Source organism: Rhincodon typus, chromosome 7, assembly GCF_021869965.1.
Source record: "Rhincodon typus isolate 14 chromosome 7, sRhiTyp1.1, whole genome shotgun sequence".
Lineage (NCBI taxonomy): Eukaryota > Metazoa > Chordata > Chondrichthyes > Orectolobiformes > Rhincodontidae > Rhincodon > Rhincodon typus.
In genome coordinates this window covers 63,726,137-63,743,152 of record NC_063338.1, presented here as the reverse complement: position 1 = coordinate 63,743,152, position 17,016 = coordinate 63,726,137, and the positions used below count along the sequence as shown (strand labels likewise).

General features: G+C 37.8%; 1 protein-coding gene across 1 annotated transcript in view; it reads left to right on the top strand.

The window, feature by feature from the left end:
* Positions 1–17,016, top strand: part of LOC109928671 (inactive dipeptidyl peptidase 10-like) — a 618,050-nt gene that overhangs the window by 481,434 nt on the left and 119,600 nt on the right. Inside the window, exon 9 of the mRNA XM_048599233.1 lies at positions 2,178–2,332. Coding sequence (XP_048455190.1) covers positions 2,178–2,332 — 155 coding nt within the window. The remainder of the gene's footprint in view (positions 1–2,177; positions 2,333–17,016) is intronic.

Sequence of the window (17,016 nt, the reverse complement as noted above, 5' to 3'; positions counted from 1 at the left end):
ACTGCAGAGATAGTGGTTATACAGTTATGATTTTCAAAAATTCCCCAATTTCTAGAATAGTTCCAACAGTCTGGGAGTTAGTAGATGTAACTCTATTATTAGAGTTCTGAAGAAGGGTCACAGGACGCAAAACCTTAACTCTGCTTTCTCTCTACAGATGCTGCCAGACCTGCTGAGTTTCTCCAGAAATTTCTGCCTTTGCTTCCGATTTCCAGCATTCACACTGCTTTGGGGTTTTTTTTGTCCATTATTCAAGAAAGGAGGAAAAGGAAGAATAGGCATCAAACCAATTAGAACAGCATCACTTTTTGGAAAATGCTTGATCCTTTATCAAGGAACTGTTAACAATTCACATAGAAAATGTCATATGTTTGGACAAAGTCATCATTGTTTACAGAAATCAATTTGTAGTGGAACAATTTAATAAAGTTTTTGAGGCTACAGCTAATAGGACAGTTAATGGGGAACATGTAGCTGGAGTGCACATAGATTCCAAAGGCATTCACTCAGCTGTCACACAAAAAGTTAATAAAGACAAAGGCTGTTGAAAATGGGAAGTTATATATTAGCACAGATAGTGGATTGGTTAATGGATGAGCAGTCGAAAATAAATGTAATTGATGCAGGATGGATGTGCAATTTTCAGCTTTGCAGGCTATAACCAGCTGAGTTCCTCAAGGAACAATGTTAGACCAGCAATCTACATTAATGTTCAATAGAAAAGAACAAAGAATAATATATCTATTTTTGTTGAAGTGCAAAGTTAGATGGGCATATTGTCTGTGCAGAGAACACAAAGATGCTCCAATGCGATACAGACAGGTAAAATGAGTGAACAAGATGGTGGATGGAAAACGATGTAGCAAAGCATGAGGCTAAATACTTTGATCATTAGAATCGAAAAGCAGAATATATTTTAAAAAGCGTGAAATTTTTATAATTGCTGATGTTCAAAGAGATTAAGCTGTATTCATCACAAGGAATATGAAAAGTTACTATGCAACTGCAACAAGCAGTTAGAAGGCAGCATATAACACCTCGGCTTTCATTGCAAAGGGATTGGAGAACAAAACAAAGGAAATTGGACAAGGCCTTGGAAAGACCACACCCAGAGTATCCCTTCACATCAACAGAAGATCTACTCTCATTAGATGCAATATAGTGATGCTTAACAAGATTAGTTCCTGGGATGAGAAAATTGTCCTGGAATGACAGGCCGAGCAAAATGGAAATATATTCTCTGGAATTTAGAACAGTGAGAAATACTATCATTCAAACATAAAAGAATCTGAAGAGGCTTTAAAAAGTAAACAGTTTGTTTCCTTTAGCTGGAGAACCTACAAAGCACAGTCCCAGGATAAGGGACTGATCATTTTGAACTGAGGTGCAAGGAAATCTTTTCATTCAAAGTTATTGTGAATCTTTGAAATTCTTTACCTAAGGGGGCTCAGGATCTTCCATTGTCGAATATATTTAAGGGTGAGATATACAGCTTTTAGGTCTTTTGATGAATCAAGGGATATAGGGAATGAGAAGGAAAGTGGATTTAAGGATGATGACAGTCCATGATTGTATAGAATGTGAGAGCAGGCTTAAAGGACCGTGTGATTTTGTCTTCCTATTTTGTATGTTTTCTGACTTCAGCCACTCACTAAATGGCTTTTCCTTAATTCCCTCAGGTGTCCAGTGGTTGATAAATACTAAATGAATAATTAAATAAATTTGGAAGCTCAACAGGGATAAATTGATGAGGTACACCTGTGTCTTACCGCTGTAGAATACCTTACCGGTGATTCAGGAATGAGTGGAGAAAAAAAGAGCTTGTACTATAAAACAAGGAACTGATATTGGTTGTACTTTAAATCAAAATTATTACCTTCTGTAAAATCTCTTTAATAATGCACCAGAGGCAAAACCAGACTGGCTTTCAATCTGGCTGGTAATTTGTACCATTCACTTAGAAATATAGCACGGTTATTGTCTTACATCCTGTTTCATTATATTCCGCAAAAGCAATGTATAAAATATATTTGAGTGTTAAATATTTCATATTGTATTTAAACCTTCCAACAGTCATAGTCTTCTGTTAGTTGCAAATTGCTTTGGAGCCTATTACATTTGATGGTTTAATTGCTTTTATTGATTGTCTTACTTTGATAAAAATGCTTTGGTTGCAGAAGAGCTGATGCATTCCCATGTTACCCATTGGTGGTCGCCAAATGGAGAACAACTGGCATTTCTGATGATAAATGACACTTTGGTACCAAATATGGCAATCCCACGATTTACTGGTAATCTGTACCCAAAAGGAAAACAATACCCTTATCCTAAGGTAAGAAACAGAAATTTGGATCATGTAAAAACCTATTGAGCAATAAATAAATGTGCAAAGTTGTTGGTATATGTAGGATAAACAATTCAGTCCAATGGGATCTAATTACACTGAAGTATTTGTCTTGAATAAAAAAGTTTTATTATTTGTACTTTGGGAGAAATGCAAAAAAAAAGCTGCTTGTCTTCATATTTTGAATTATTCTATGAATAATGCAGCTGTACTGAAGGAAAAGAAATAGATTGAGTATGCATTGAAAATGTACCTTGACCTTTGAGTCTGTTTACACAGATTTAAGCAGTCGGCATCGAGCAGAGGCACCAAATTTCTGTGGGCTTGACAAGCAGGTGAAATGAGGTCGGTCAGAGAGTCTTCAAATATTCTCTCGGCAAACTACCTCTGAAATAATGTAAATATTCCCATCAGGCCTTTGCAAAAGCATACTTTATAGGGCACAAATGGTGAATTACATGCTGCTATAGGGAATCTGTCTTTTACATTGCTGTCGTCAATTCTGTACTTCACATGATGTAGATGCATGCATGAATAGCGACAACCTGCTCATTTTGATACAGAAGGAAAACTGGACTGTGACAGAAGATCAATTTTCACTTCCTTGTATATTTAGCATACCGAATGAGTCTGCTTAAAGTTGTCTTAACTCACTAAATCTTGTTATAGAAGAAAGCCACCATGAATCATCCAGTCAGAAATTAAACACTTTTTTTAAACAAAAATGTGCCAATGCTGGAAATCTGGAAATACTCAACAGGACAGGTAACATCTGTGGGAAAAATAAAAAAAGAGTTAACATTTCAACGATCCTTCAAAATAGCAAAGTTTCAAGTAGCTACAGAAGCTGGAGAGAGAAAAACACAAGGGAAGGGATATGATCGAGTGGAGGTCAAGAGAGATCAAATGACTAAAGCAGTGATGATGCAAGGCAAAAGATAATAGGGGATAAGTCAAGGAGCAAAAAATGGATCTAATGTAACTGCAAATTAGAAAAGCAGAATATTTTTGTTCAAGAAAAGAATGCAGGCAAAGGCTATAATTTGAAATTTTTGAACTCAACATTGAATCTGAACTGCAGAAAATTGCCTGATTGAAAGATGATGCGTGTTGCTTGAGTTTACAGCGTGCTTTATTGTAAGAGTGTAGGCTACTAAGGATAGGGAAGGTCAGAATTAGAGCAGAGTGGAGAAATAATAATAGATAACCAGAAGGTTCAGGGTACATGTGTAGACTGAATAGAAGTGTTCCACAAAGTGGACACAAGATCTGTGTTTGGTCTCCAAGAAGAAGCAAATAATGTACATAAATTGAATGTAGCACATAAATTACTGTTTCATGTGAATGTACTGTTTCATATGAATGGACTGTTTGGAGCCTCGGATAATAGGAAGGAAGGAAGTAAAAGAACAAGACCTGACATGGGAAGGTCCAATGAGAGGAGGAGTAGGCATTGGGCAGGGTAATGCAGAGGAAACAGTCCCTTTGAAATGCTGAAAGGAAAATGGAAGTGAAAATGTCTTTCAAAATTATATAATGCTGTAGATGAAGAAAATGGCAGAGGATAACCCATTGATTATGAAGTCTAACGATATGGAAGGTGAAGAGAAAGAGAAGCCTATTGGGATTCTGTGAGGTAAGGGAAGGGGTGGAATGGAAGAACAAGTTTAAAATGGACATGGTTGAGAATCTTGTGAACCACGGTGCATGGAAATCCTTAACTGAGGAAACAGGAAGACGCGCATTGTCAGAACTATTGTGATACACATACCAACAGATTGAAATTGAACCATTAAAAAGTGGTGTGAGAGGAATTGTAGCCAAGACACCTTTGAGAGTTTAAGGTGATTATTTGCTGATAGCCCATCCCCATATGTGGAGACAGAGAAGGGGAGAAACGAAGGGCAAGAGTCAGAGCTGAACCATCTAATAGCAATGGAAGGGAGGATAATTGAAACAAAAGTTAATGAACTATTTCAGTTCAGCACAAGACCTGGGAATGGCACAAAGACCATCAACAGTGCACTAAAAAATGAGGTAAGGGAGGCATATGACTAGAACTGGAATAAAGAATCATTTGAATAGTCCACAAGGAGGCAGTCATGGCTAGGATCCATATGGTTTCCAAAAAGAACTTTTCATCGATAGTTTTTCCAGTATGTTTAAATTCTAATGCATAATGAATATAAAATCGAATGGCTCCAAAACTTTTGTAGAAGATCTACATAAGGATGGGTTTTAGACAAATATGTTGAGGAACCAGAGGGAGAGTAGGTTATCCTAGACTGGATATTGTGAAATGAGAAATAATTCATGAGCAATCTTGTTGTACTGGATCCTTTGGAGAAGGGTGACTACAAAATGTTGGAATTGTTCATTAAGATAGAGTAAAGATGTTGAATCCAAAACTTGGTCCTGAGTCCACATAAAAGGAATTACGAAACTATGAGGCACAAGTTGGCAATGATAGATTGGGGAACTTAAATAAAAAAATTGACAGTAGATAGGCAATGGGTAATATTTAAAGAAAATATGCATGAATTACAATAAGTATTAATTCCTGTCTGGTGTAAAAATAAAACATGCAAGTTGGATCAATAATAGCTTACAAAATCAATCATGGATAGTATTAGATCCAAAGAGCAGACATATACAAGTACGATAAAAAAACAAGCATGTGGATTGGGAACAGCTTAGAATTCAGCAAAAAAGGACAAAAAGATTGATCAAGAGAGGTAAAAATTGCAAAAAAACATAGAAAACTGGCTGTAAAAGCTTATATATAGGTGAAGAGAATTAAAAAATGAAGACAAATGTAAGTCCCTTATAGCTCAAAATTGGAACATAAAAGAGGCAGGAGAACTACACATATATTTTGGTTCTGTATTCACAAAACAGGACACAAATAAATTCCCAGAAATGTTAGGAGTCTGAGAGTCTAGTAAGAAAAAGGAATGGAAGTTTAACAGTATTTGGTAAAAATATGGTAGTAGCGAAATTAATGGAGTTAAAAGTTGACAAATCAGGGTTTGATAATCTACATCCTGGAGTACCAACAGGAAGTGGCCCTTGAAATATCAGATGCATTGGTGGTCATCTTCCAAAATTCTACAGGCTCTGGAACAGTTTAAACATATTGGAGTGTGGTACATGTAACTCCACTATTTAAAAAAGTAAGTGGAAAAGAAACAGAGAATTAATGGATTGAGAACTGGTTGACAGATGGAAAACAGAGAAAAGGAATAAATGGGTAATTTTCCAGATGGCAATTATTGACTAGTGGTGTACTGCAGGGGTCAGTGCTTGGGTCACATATACAAGTGATCTTAATGAGGGAACTGAATGCAATTCTTCAGAGTTTGCTGATGCCACAAAGCTAGGTGGGATTGCGAGTTATGAAAAGGGTGCAAGGAGAGTTCAGGGTAACCTCGATACGTGTGTGGGCAAACACATGACAGATGCAGTATAACTTGGATAAATGTGAAGTTGTACACTGCAGTGTGAAAAATAGAAAGACAGGGTATTATTTAAATGGTGGTATATCGGGAAATGTGAATGTACAAAGGGTGTCCTTGTATATCAGTCAATAAAATTCGACAGGCAGGTGCAGCAAGCAATTATGAAGGTGAATGGTGTATTGGCCTTCATTACAAGAGAATTTAAGTTAAGAGGTAAGGATGTCTTACTGCAGTTATGCACCAAAGAGAAAATATACTTGTCATAGAGGGAATGTAGCAAAGGCTCGCTAAGCTGCTTTTGGCTTGGCAGGATTGTTGCATAAAGAGATTGGTTTAACTGGGCCTGTATTCACTCAGGTTACATCTGACAGCTGATGTGCAATATACCTTTAAGGGACATGCACCTGATGTCATCACTATATTATGGCACGTGACCAAATGTTATGTAGCCCTTTTCTCTTGCAGCGTAACATGCTGAGGGAATGGTACGACAGTTTATATCTGAATTGCTCAGCTCGAGTCTGGACACACAAGTACATGTGATTGTAATGTATCTGTGTAGGTACCAGGTACTTTACTAAAAGTTAATTGTATTCTTACAGCATTCATCCTTACATTATGGGAGCCACCATAAGTACTGCAGTAAGTAGCAGATGATCAGTACACAACACCACATCACACCACTGTGGAATAGCAACTCATATTGACAATGGAGTAGTAAGAGCTAGTAAATGCATGTAAAAAAGTCTTGATTGATCATCAGACAGCCCTGGATCTTAAAGTATTTAGGCGACCAATCACAATAAGTTTACATGAACACAGATCTCCAACTTAAATAGCTTGCAGGCAGAATTACTTTTTCTCCACTTTAAATTCAATGCTTCAAATTCATTTAATTAAAGTCCGCTTGCCTTTTCTTAAATCAATGCTTATAAACTTCAGCATATTGATAGTGCCTATCTTCATAACTGTATGACTTACAAAGCCAGAAGCCCTCTGTCACCATTACTAAAATAAGAAGAACTGAAGTTTCAGCCTGCTTCCTCATGTAAAACTAAAATCTACAACTACAAAGCTTTTTACAGGCTTAAATTTAACATTGAAAATTAAACAATACTATAAATTTATTTACCGAACCCTCCTGTTCAAAAAGCAACACTTTAAGCATGAGAGTGTAGTTTTACAAACTAGAGCAGCTTACCAGTCTGCAGTGGTCGGTTGTTTCCACTGCTTTGTTTCTTGCCATTTGGCTCCAAAACTGGCGTAACATCATCACTCCTTACCTAATGTAACTTCCTTTAGTGGTTAAAATCTGCTACACAACGCGTTCATCTTTTAATGATATAGACCCATATTCAAACTTTCTTAACCAAACCAACAACTCGGAATTAAAAGTGAAATAGAACCAAATGAATGAAAAGTAGAAGGACAGAACAACAAACCAAGTAAAAGAAAGAAGAAAGAATAAGCCATGCAGTCTTCTTCAATAAAACAGAAGTCACAGATCTTCAACAAGAAATGGAAGGTAAGTCTTTGAGTATAGATACCACGTTACAAATAATCCCTTCTGAAGAACTGACATCTTCACCAAACCACAGCTATTTAGGTAACGTATGTAGCTTTACTTTGCAGGTGAAGATATAAATGATCCCAAGAGGAGATCTCTTAATATATCACTTGCTATCTACAAGAAGGTGCTTCACTGAATGTACACATCTGGTCTTTCTAAGGAGAGTAAAAAAGATCCAGGGAAGAACTTGAGAGTACTTGAGGAACAGCTCAAGGTGCAAATCAACTTCTGGGTTCACAGACTCCAAATTGAGTCATACAGCCAGAAACCCAACGAATGTAATAAGAACTGTGTGGCCAGACATTGTTGCAAAGGGCATGAGTGTGATTTTTCTGAAGAAGATCTCATGGAAAGGCGAAATCAGGTTAGTAATTGTCCCTGCTCCAATCAACACTTTAAACTGTCATAGCATTGATGCCTTGCTGGAGAATGGGCTTCAGCATGAAGCCATAGTTGCAAGCCAGCATGAATTACAGCTTTTGGTCAAGCCACACTATTGCTATGGAATTGATCATCAATCACACTATGATGCCAATGTGCACATTCAGCTTGGATTTCTGCAATCTGCTTTTTGGTAGACACTGAATAATACAGGAAAATGAGTACCTTTATGCTGTAAAGCTATTGCACCATACTATCCCACTATTCAAATTCCAATCTCACTTTATTCAACATAAAAAACAGATGTCCACTCTAGGTCACAGGTTAATGTCATTATCATTTCCTTCACTGAGACAGGAACAGCTCCTCTTACTCTTATACTAGATGTTGTCATTTTCACCATTCACTATCAGTGTTTATCACCCTTTTATCTCTAAATCTCTCCTAGCTCTAAGGTTTCTTTAGAATGTTTTTGTTAGCACTAACGTCTTTGGTCTTACAGATTCCTTCAAACACTAAACTCTACCATGCGCAAGGTTCATTTCACATAAGGTTTATTAATTGAAATCTACTCTTTACTGTTGCTATTAAAATTTCTATTTAACCCTTAATTCATCCTAAAAATATAAAGGTTCAGTAGTGGTAGTATACATAGGTTCCATCATAGTAATCATATGTTAAGTTTAAGCCACACTCAGGGTGGTGAATCACAGGGCCTCCTCTTCTAATACAGAGGAGAATGAAATCAGTTAGCAGCTGGAGAACTAACACAACTAAACAGCGTGAGTCAGAAATGTAGTTACAAATAATTGGAAACTAGCAAAGGTCTCTAAGATATGCAATCAGTCTAGGTCATATGCAGACATCATTGACCATAGTGCCTTATTGTGAAGGAAGAGCACCAACACAGAAAATTATACAACACACTCATCATGCATGGAGAGAATGAACAAAAAATCTCTGCCAATGATGGTTTTGCAATGATGCTGAGCGACAGCAACCAACTGCAAGGCAACCAAGTTGTGAACCAAGAGCAACCGAGAAAAACGTACATGTTTCCAGATGGGTTTATGATCACTGTTTTAAGTGAAATGTCCAAAACATTACATCAAAATTTGAATTCTTAATCTTATTAATGCTGTTTTTAACATATCTATATAATTGTTGAATTGATCATACATGTCCTGGCAGCACTGTGGCTCAGTGGTTAGCACTGCTGCCTCACAATGCCAGAGACTTGGGTTCAATTCCACCCTTGGGCGACTGTCTGTGCAGAGTTTGCACATTCTCTCTGTGCTGCGTGGGTTTCCTCCAGATGCTCCAGTTTCCTCCCACAAACTAAAGATGTGTAGGTTAGGTGGGTTAGCCATGATAAATTGCCCATAATGTCCAGGTATGTGCAGACTAGGTAGACCAGCCATGGGAAATGCAGGGTTGCAGGGATAGGATAGGGTGGGGGTTGGGTCTGAGTGGGATGCTCTTCAAGGATCGGTGTGACTCGATGGGCTTTGACACTGCAGGAATTCCATGTATGAGAATGTATACCTGTCTTGGATTCTTTACTTTAGGAAAAAGGTGATCTTATGTTATGTATAATACACCTCATCACCATACCGTGCCATGTAACTGAATGGTACAAAGCTCGTAGTCTCTAATTTACTAAGCTCTGACCTCTCGCAGCATGCCATGCTGAGGGAAGCAATCTGCAGTGCATCCAAATTACTTAACATGAGTCCAAACATGCAAGTGTCTGTAAAAAAGAAAAATGAACTGTGGATGCTGGAAATCTGATACAAAAACAGAAAGTGCTGTAGAAACTCAGCAGCTCTTGCAGTGTATGTAGAGAGAAATTTCTGTCTTAAGCCTGCTACAGTGCTCCAACAAGGCTCAGTGCAAGCTGAAACAGCATCTCATTTTCTGCTTGGGGAACCTATAGTCTTCAGGACTCAATATCGAGTTCAATAATTTTAGAACATGAACACGTTCTTCCATGTTCTTTACTCATCCCACACCCCAGGCCCTGTCATCATATGGGCTGCTTTCAGAACAGTGAACACATTTTCACCAGCTTATGGTCCCCTGACCATGCTTTTATCCATCCCTTTGAGTCCTTAAATGTCGTTCTCTCTCTCTCAGGGCTCCATCTCCACCTACCCTCTTACTCCTTCCACCCGCTGTCTCCCCACTCCACCCACCACCACCCCTTGTTTTCAGAATAAATGTCAGCTTGTTCTAGCTACCATCAGTTCTGAGGAAGGGTCACCAGACTTGAAACATTTGCTCAGCTTTTTTTCTCTACAGATGTTGCCAGATCTATTGAGTTTCTCCAGCAATTTCTGTTTTTGATGCACATGCCTGTGATTGTGATGTTCATATGTGGATCCCAGAAGGTTCAATAAAACTTTATCACATTCTTCAGTATCACGTTACAAATAATCCCTTTATTTTTCTCGGTGCATGGATCTCCGAGGTTCATGTGCAGATCTCTGAGGACAGTGTGCAACATCGACGTCTGTAACCAGAATCTTGAAGCAGTTTCATGGCTGTGAAGGTTAGAGGGAATATTGCATGTGACCCTATTGTTATGGGAAATAACTTAAGTATTACAGTGTAATAGTGACAGATTATTAGTTATACCACACCATATTACATCATGTGTTATATAAATTCAATCAATGTAATGTTGCATTCTCACCCATGAAAATGTAATGAGTGATGTTCTGCTGTTGGTTGTCTATCTCCCAGAAAGGGCAGGAGTGGTGGCAGCCCTTGTGAAATTTGTCAGGGAACCTGACCATCCATTTGCTTACCTGTCTCAATGTCCAGTCAGGCGTTTTTGTGGGGGCCCAACGCTTCTGCTCAAAGCACACAAGAAACTATAAATAAGATAAGCAAACTGGGCATCTGCTCCAGTTATAGAACCTCTGAATGCACACTTTTAAAAAGGAAGATAAACTTTGCACATGGTTTGTCAGTCCTATTGCTCCTGTGTTTAGACCTAAATGGTGATAATTAAATTAACAACTGGAGGCTTCTTCAAAAAGATAGACATTTTGGAGAGGATGGGCCAATTCCTTTATGTCTAGAAGAAGCGACATCTTTGAAGTATTAACTTAAGATCAGTTAGTATTTTTAATGAAAATCCAATTTTTGTGCTGCTATTAATTCCTCACAATATGCATGCCCTTGGTGTCTGTTTTATGCCTTTACAAAACTCAATGTTTCTGAGGTGGTTTGAGTGTGTGAATCAGCTGTGCTGGTGCAGAGACGCTTTGCAATAATGATGCCCCTTGTCTCAGAGTAATGGAGTCTCTTGAGAGTCCTGATGCATGCTGCATTTCTTGTTTCTAGAATCTGACAAAAAAAACTGACTACCGAGGAGGTAACTGTAAAACGTACTTCTGCTTGAACATACTGATCAGATGGTCATTGAAGTTAAAGTATGCAGATTACACTGTGATTTACTACACTGGTCAATTTATAAATTAATCCAGTATTCATGACTACAAGGTGGATATTTTTATTAAAGCGTATTTTGTACATTGAAAGATAGATCATGCAGGTTTGGCAAAAAGAATTAAATGCTTTTTCATTGTGAACCATACTTAATCTGCCATCTAGTGGTGATTTTCAATGATTGTGTAATAGCTGGGAAGGAGCTATTTTGGAGCAAAATATCAATTTATCGCTAACATGTGGAAGCTAGTCCTTCAAAATTGCAAGATGTCGTTGAAATTAATAGACTCTTTAGTTCATTTCAATGTCATAAAGTTGTGTTCACCAATTTCATAACATACTAATTGACAATTCAATTTTTCAACAATAGCTGATATAATTATTCAATACAAGTGGCCTAATAATATCAGAGTTATTAAACCACATTGAAAATAGTGAGTGTTAAGGGCACATGGGATCAAGACAAAACAAGTGCACATTACAATGAAACATAATATGAATAAGCCCAGTCCTAGTTCCCAATTTAACGATAATTAAAGCAGTTACCTCAGCGTGGTTATATAACAAGCCAGTAACTTAAAGTTCAGACATTCATTACACTCTGCTGTGGTGCTCCTAGGATTGATGATAACCTCCCAGAGTTCTTCAATTTGGTAAATTTGTAGGTCTCCATTAATCTCTATATTATTTCACAATTGGATACAGCCTGTCACATGAAGAAGTGTGCCCAATAAATAACTGATTTAACCTCGCAAAAGCAAAGTGCAGGTCAGATGTGTGACTCCAGTATATTTTTCTGTTCTATTTACAGTTTGATTTGTCATACAAGTATGGAAACTCATTGCTTAATCACATGAGGTGATACACAAAGCAGTAACCTGACAGTTCACTTATTAAATCTGAACCCAATCAACTTAATTACTTAAAAGTTATAGCAACAATTTTACAGATGTCTTGCACTAGACAAAACAGGTGTGAGTTTCTACGTAGGTTTACCTGCATTTCCACAGAAATTTTGGGAGAAAAGCTGTCCAGACTGGAAAAACAGAATAAATGCTGCTTCTACAATTTTATCACCATCTCTGCAGCACTCCCTTTGCTGCCAAGATAGACCATCAGAAAACATCTTGTGAGAATTGTCCTAATGCTCTTTCTAGTTTACTGCATTTTCTATGTGCATTACCATTTACTTCTTTTTCTCTTGTTTCCACTGCCTTTGTTGACAGACCATTCCAAGGCAGCAACAACTGAATGGTGTATTTTCTTCCAGTGTTCCCAATGGCTGAGCCTTATGGTCTCCCACCAACTTCCTCCTCCTCTCTGCAACTCAGTGGGGGCTGAATGAGGCCTATGGTGATTGATATGTCCACACTTGAATTGCCACTCGCCACCCTGCCTCAATTTTGGGCGGAGTTCAGGGGCTGGCCACCTTGTGTGGGTCTCGGATAGGGAGGAGTACACATCACCTTTAATAAATTCCTTTTCTCCCCCTCCCCCAAACAAGGACTTCTCCCTGCAGGTGTTTCTTTCCCCACACCATTTACTGGTGGTGAGAACCTATTCCTTTGTGGTGTGTTGATGCAGAAGCAATTGGTGTAATTAAGGGGAGGCTTGGTGTGCACAGAGGAAGAAATAGATAGAGGAATGTATGGGGAAGATGGTAAGTGATCATTAGAATGGAAGACTACATGGCATACAAACACTAACATGTACCAGGCCTACTCTTGTGCGGTAGATTTAATGTAATCATCCAGAAAGGGCACAGAATTGAAGGATGTTATGGAAGTTGAAGGTTAGGGAGACAGAATCATGGGAGTTGTGACAAAAGTAGACTGAATTAAGCAAATATCATAAATTAGGATCTGATATTCTTGTAGCCGGCAGTCAGTGATATGATCCATCCATTGCCTTACCGAATGCTCTTTTGCATCCAATACAGAGATGCTGACTACTCCAGCAGTCTCTCTAACAAGGTCTCTTTAGATGGCAGCATAATGCAAGCGTGGAACATTCCTCCTTTTTCATCAGAAGCACTCCTTTAAGATCCTATTGGTTCCATCCATTACAACACTGATCAAAATATGTATTCGAGTACAACGTTCCTTAGCTACTAATCATGCAACTTCTAGGGAATCATTGTCCTTGACAGGAATGGTGTACCTTGTCAGCCACAAGTCATCCCTTCATTATCTTCCTGAAAGGGCTCAGCATATGCTGAATTCCTGAGGGTCAAGTCATTATGTCAACTGGTAGAAAACATCTGATATTTAGGATATATATATATATATATAGCAAAGATTATTTGCTCAAGAATGTTGAGTAAGTTAGCAGTTAGAATTTAGAAAAATAAATGTTTTGTAGATGCCAGAAACAATAATAGAACTGTATGACTTATCACAGTGCTGACTTTTTGTTATGCTGAACTGGATTTATTCTCTACATCTTCAGAAAAATGTGCTGGTTTCTTTATCAATACATGTCTAGGCTGTTCCCTGGCTATAGTACAGATTCCTCATGACAATCTGTGCAATAAAATGTCAAAGACAGAAGTTTTCAGGTAGATGACCATGACCATAACACCTCATTGTAACAATTGCACGGATGAGTTATTCACTTTGTGGTGAACAGCACCATTCTTTTAGTACAGGTGTGTCCATCATGGTTTTATGGTCTGTAATTTTACTTTTGGTGTAAAGAAGAAGGTGTAATATATGTTAGGGCACAATCTTCATAACTATTGTCTAATTCTGCTTTCTTTCACCCTGCACTCATTCACAAATTGTGGTCTATTGTTTGAAATGACCACTCCAGGTATCACAAAACTGTCATTTAAAATACAGATAACTGTTTCTGATGCAATTCCTTAACCTTAATTCATCAGAAGAAATAATCAAAACAATGGGGTAAGTCTTTACATGAAAAACAATCAAATGCATTCCCATACGTTCCCAAGTTCTGGTGGGAATTTGGTGGCTATCAAAGGTACTTTTCTCTTCCTGACCTGTGGACGGCACGTGTCTGATAATTGGCAATAAGTTCCTCAATGTTTCTGGAGATCACAGGGCACCACCCTGATGGCCAAGCTCTGGTTCTTCATGCCATTTCCTCAACTAAGGCTCAGATGATAAGTCAATTGTCATACATTACAATTGTTGGACATTAACAATTTGGATGTGAGTGTATAATTATTAAGTTTACAGATAACACGAAAATTGATGGTGTTGTTGATAGTAAGGAGAATGGTCTCAGGCGACAATCTGATTCTGATTAGCTGGTAAATTGGGAAGAGGAATGGCAGATGGAATTTGATCCTGGTAAGTATGACATGATGCATTTTGGTGGGGCTAAAAAGGGAACGACGTACACCATGAGTTGTGCGTCCCTAGAGAGTAATCAGGAACAAAGGGACCTTGGTGTAAGGTCCATAATTCTCTGAAGATATCAGCATAGTGAAACAGGGTGTCAAGAAGGCATACAGATGGTTGTCTTCATTTATTGAGTTGTAGAATATAGGAGTAAGGAAGTCTTATTAAAACGTTATAAAAGATTGGTTAGGTCACAGACAGAATACTGTGTATGATTGTAGTCACTACGCTATCAGAAGGATGTGATTGCACTGGAGAGAGTGCAGAGAAAATTCACCAGGATGTTGCTTGGGATGAGGAGAGACTGGATAGGCTGGGTTTGTTTTCCTTAGAGTAGAGGAGGCTGAGGTGTGATCTTATTGAGGTATACAAAATTATGAGAGGCATGGACAAGGTAGATCATGGGAATCTTTTCCCCATGGCAGACATGTCTAAGGCTAGAGGGCATAAGTTTAAGGTGAGGAGTAAGTGGTTTCGAGAAGATCCGAGAAAAAGTTTTCCACCCAGAGTGTGGTAAAAATATAGAACACACTGCCTGAGAGGGTGTTGGAGGCAGTACTCTTGTAACATTTTAGAAGCATCTGGATGAGTACTTAAAATACCAGCACATGGTAGGCTTTGGACTAAGTGCAGGTACATGAGATTGGTGTAGTTTGGTGTTTGTTGGTCAGCATAGGCATCATGGGCTGAAGTGTCTGTTTCTATACTGTATGACTCTATGATGTATATATAATCAAAAATTGTAAAATTATTCCTAGGTTTGAAATATGTTTTCACGGCCACTATTTGTTCCTATTAAATCTACTTCAGTCACTTGTGACTTGCTGGCCATTATCCCTTCGTGGAGCAGGTGTATCACTTGATTTCTCGATGGTATTATTGAAAGTTACTTCTCATAAAGTAGAGAAACTAAAAGTTTGTGTGCTGTTTCAATGACCATTTACAAACCAAGTATTTAATCTGAAATTCTTTTACAGGCTCATGTAACTGAGAGCTTCCTTCTCAATCATGGAACATTGTGTTTCTGCATCAGGCATCGCTCTTGGTGCATAATATAACTGAGTTGCAAAACTGATCAGGCAGCATCCAAAAAAAAGTGATCATAAGACAGCAGCTGAAGCATTGGCTCTCATTATCATTGAAACAGAATGCATGAAGACATTTGTAGCTGTCAAAATTTCTTTAAACTTTAAAGATTTCTTTAAAATCCAATTTCACTTACACAAGGGAAGGTGTTGGAGAAACTCAACAAGTATGGCAGAATCTGTGGAGAGAAAAACCTTTTAAAGGAATGAGATTCATCTTATAAAGCTGCAAAGAACAGCAATCATTAATGTAGTTAATAGGAGGAGAATTATTTGTTAAATGTGCAGGCAGTGTGATTTATTCAGCAACCAGCAAAGGAAATGGGATTAATTTATTAGGGCCAGAGGCTTTGTGACTCATTCTGTAGAAAGTTTAAGATAACAAAAAATCATTTATGAAGGCCACAATTAGCAGAATTCATTTAGAAAAAGCTGCAAAAGGATAAAACTCATTTATTTTTACTCGCAGAAGATGGGATCATTCATTTTTACTGGAGAAGATGGGATCCTCAATTTGACACCACTTGCATGAGGTAACTATTCAATGCAGTGGTGCACCATAGCAACATTACTAACTAAGATTCAAAATTCTTTTATTAATTAAAGTACTCACCTTAGGAATATATTGCAGAAGAAATAACATTTGAGAATTAATTTTGGTGATGGTCCTAATAAAATACAGAATTGGACATCTTGGAGAAAACACTATTTTTAAGATACAGATATCTTCCAAACTAGATACTAAATCAGACATTGAACAATAAATTATATATTAGTACTCATTAGGGACTAGAGCAGATGAAGTTAAGCTCACCAGGGCAATAAGGACACTTCTGGCACTTTCAATTAAGTTGTACAAGATTTTGCTAATTACTTTAACTTCAAAACAGAGATTTTTAAAAGTGTAAGATTTAATACAGGAATTAAACATCCAGGAGAAACCATAAATAATGTCATTAATAATCCCTACAGATTTGTGGGAAAATGTGTCTGTGAAACTTTATAATCAGATTTCCATAAGATATAGAATTGATGTTGGATTTGCTGATGAATCTGATTTATTACAGTCAAAGGAAGATTTCGCCTATGGAGAATGTAATTCCGATGTTGAGTGACGCAGAAGTCCAAATGTAACATGAATCAATCCTAAATTGAGAGGATCAATTTCACAATAGATTAGCAAAATCATTCATTTCAGACAATGCAATGGCAAACCTGCCCCCATAACAAAACTGACTGTGTAGATGCAAGAGTCAGAGTCTGATTTTCCCTCACAGAAAAAGATATATACCCTCCACTAGCCTCCCTCAGCCACCCCTACCCAGACAGCTGGGTTTTACTCAGAGCAGTAATGTCA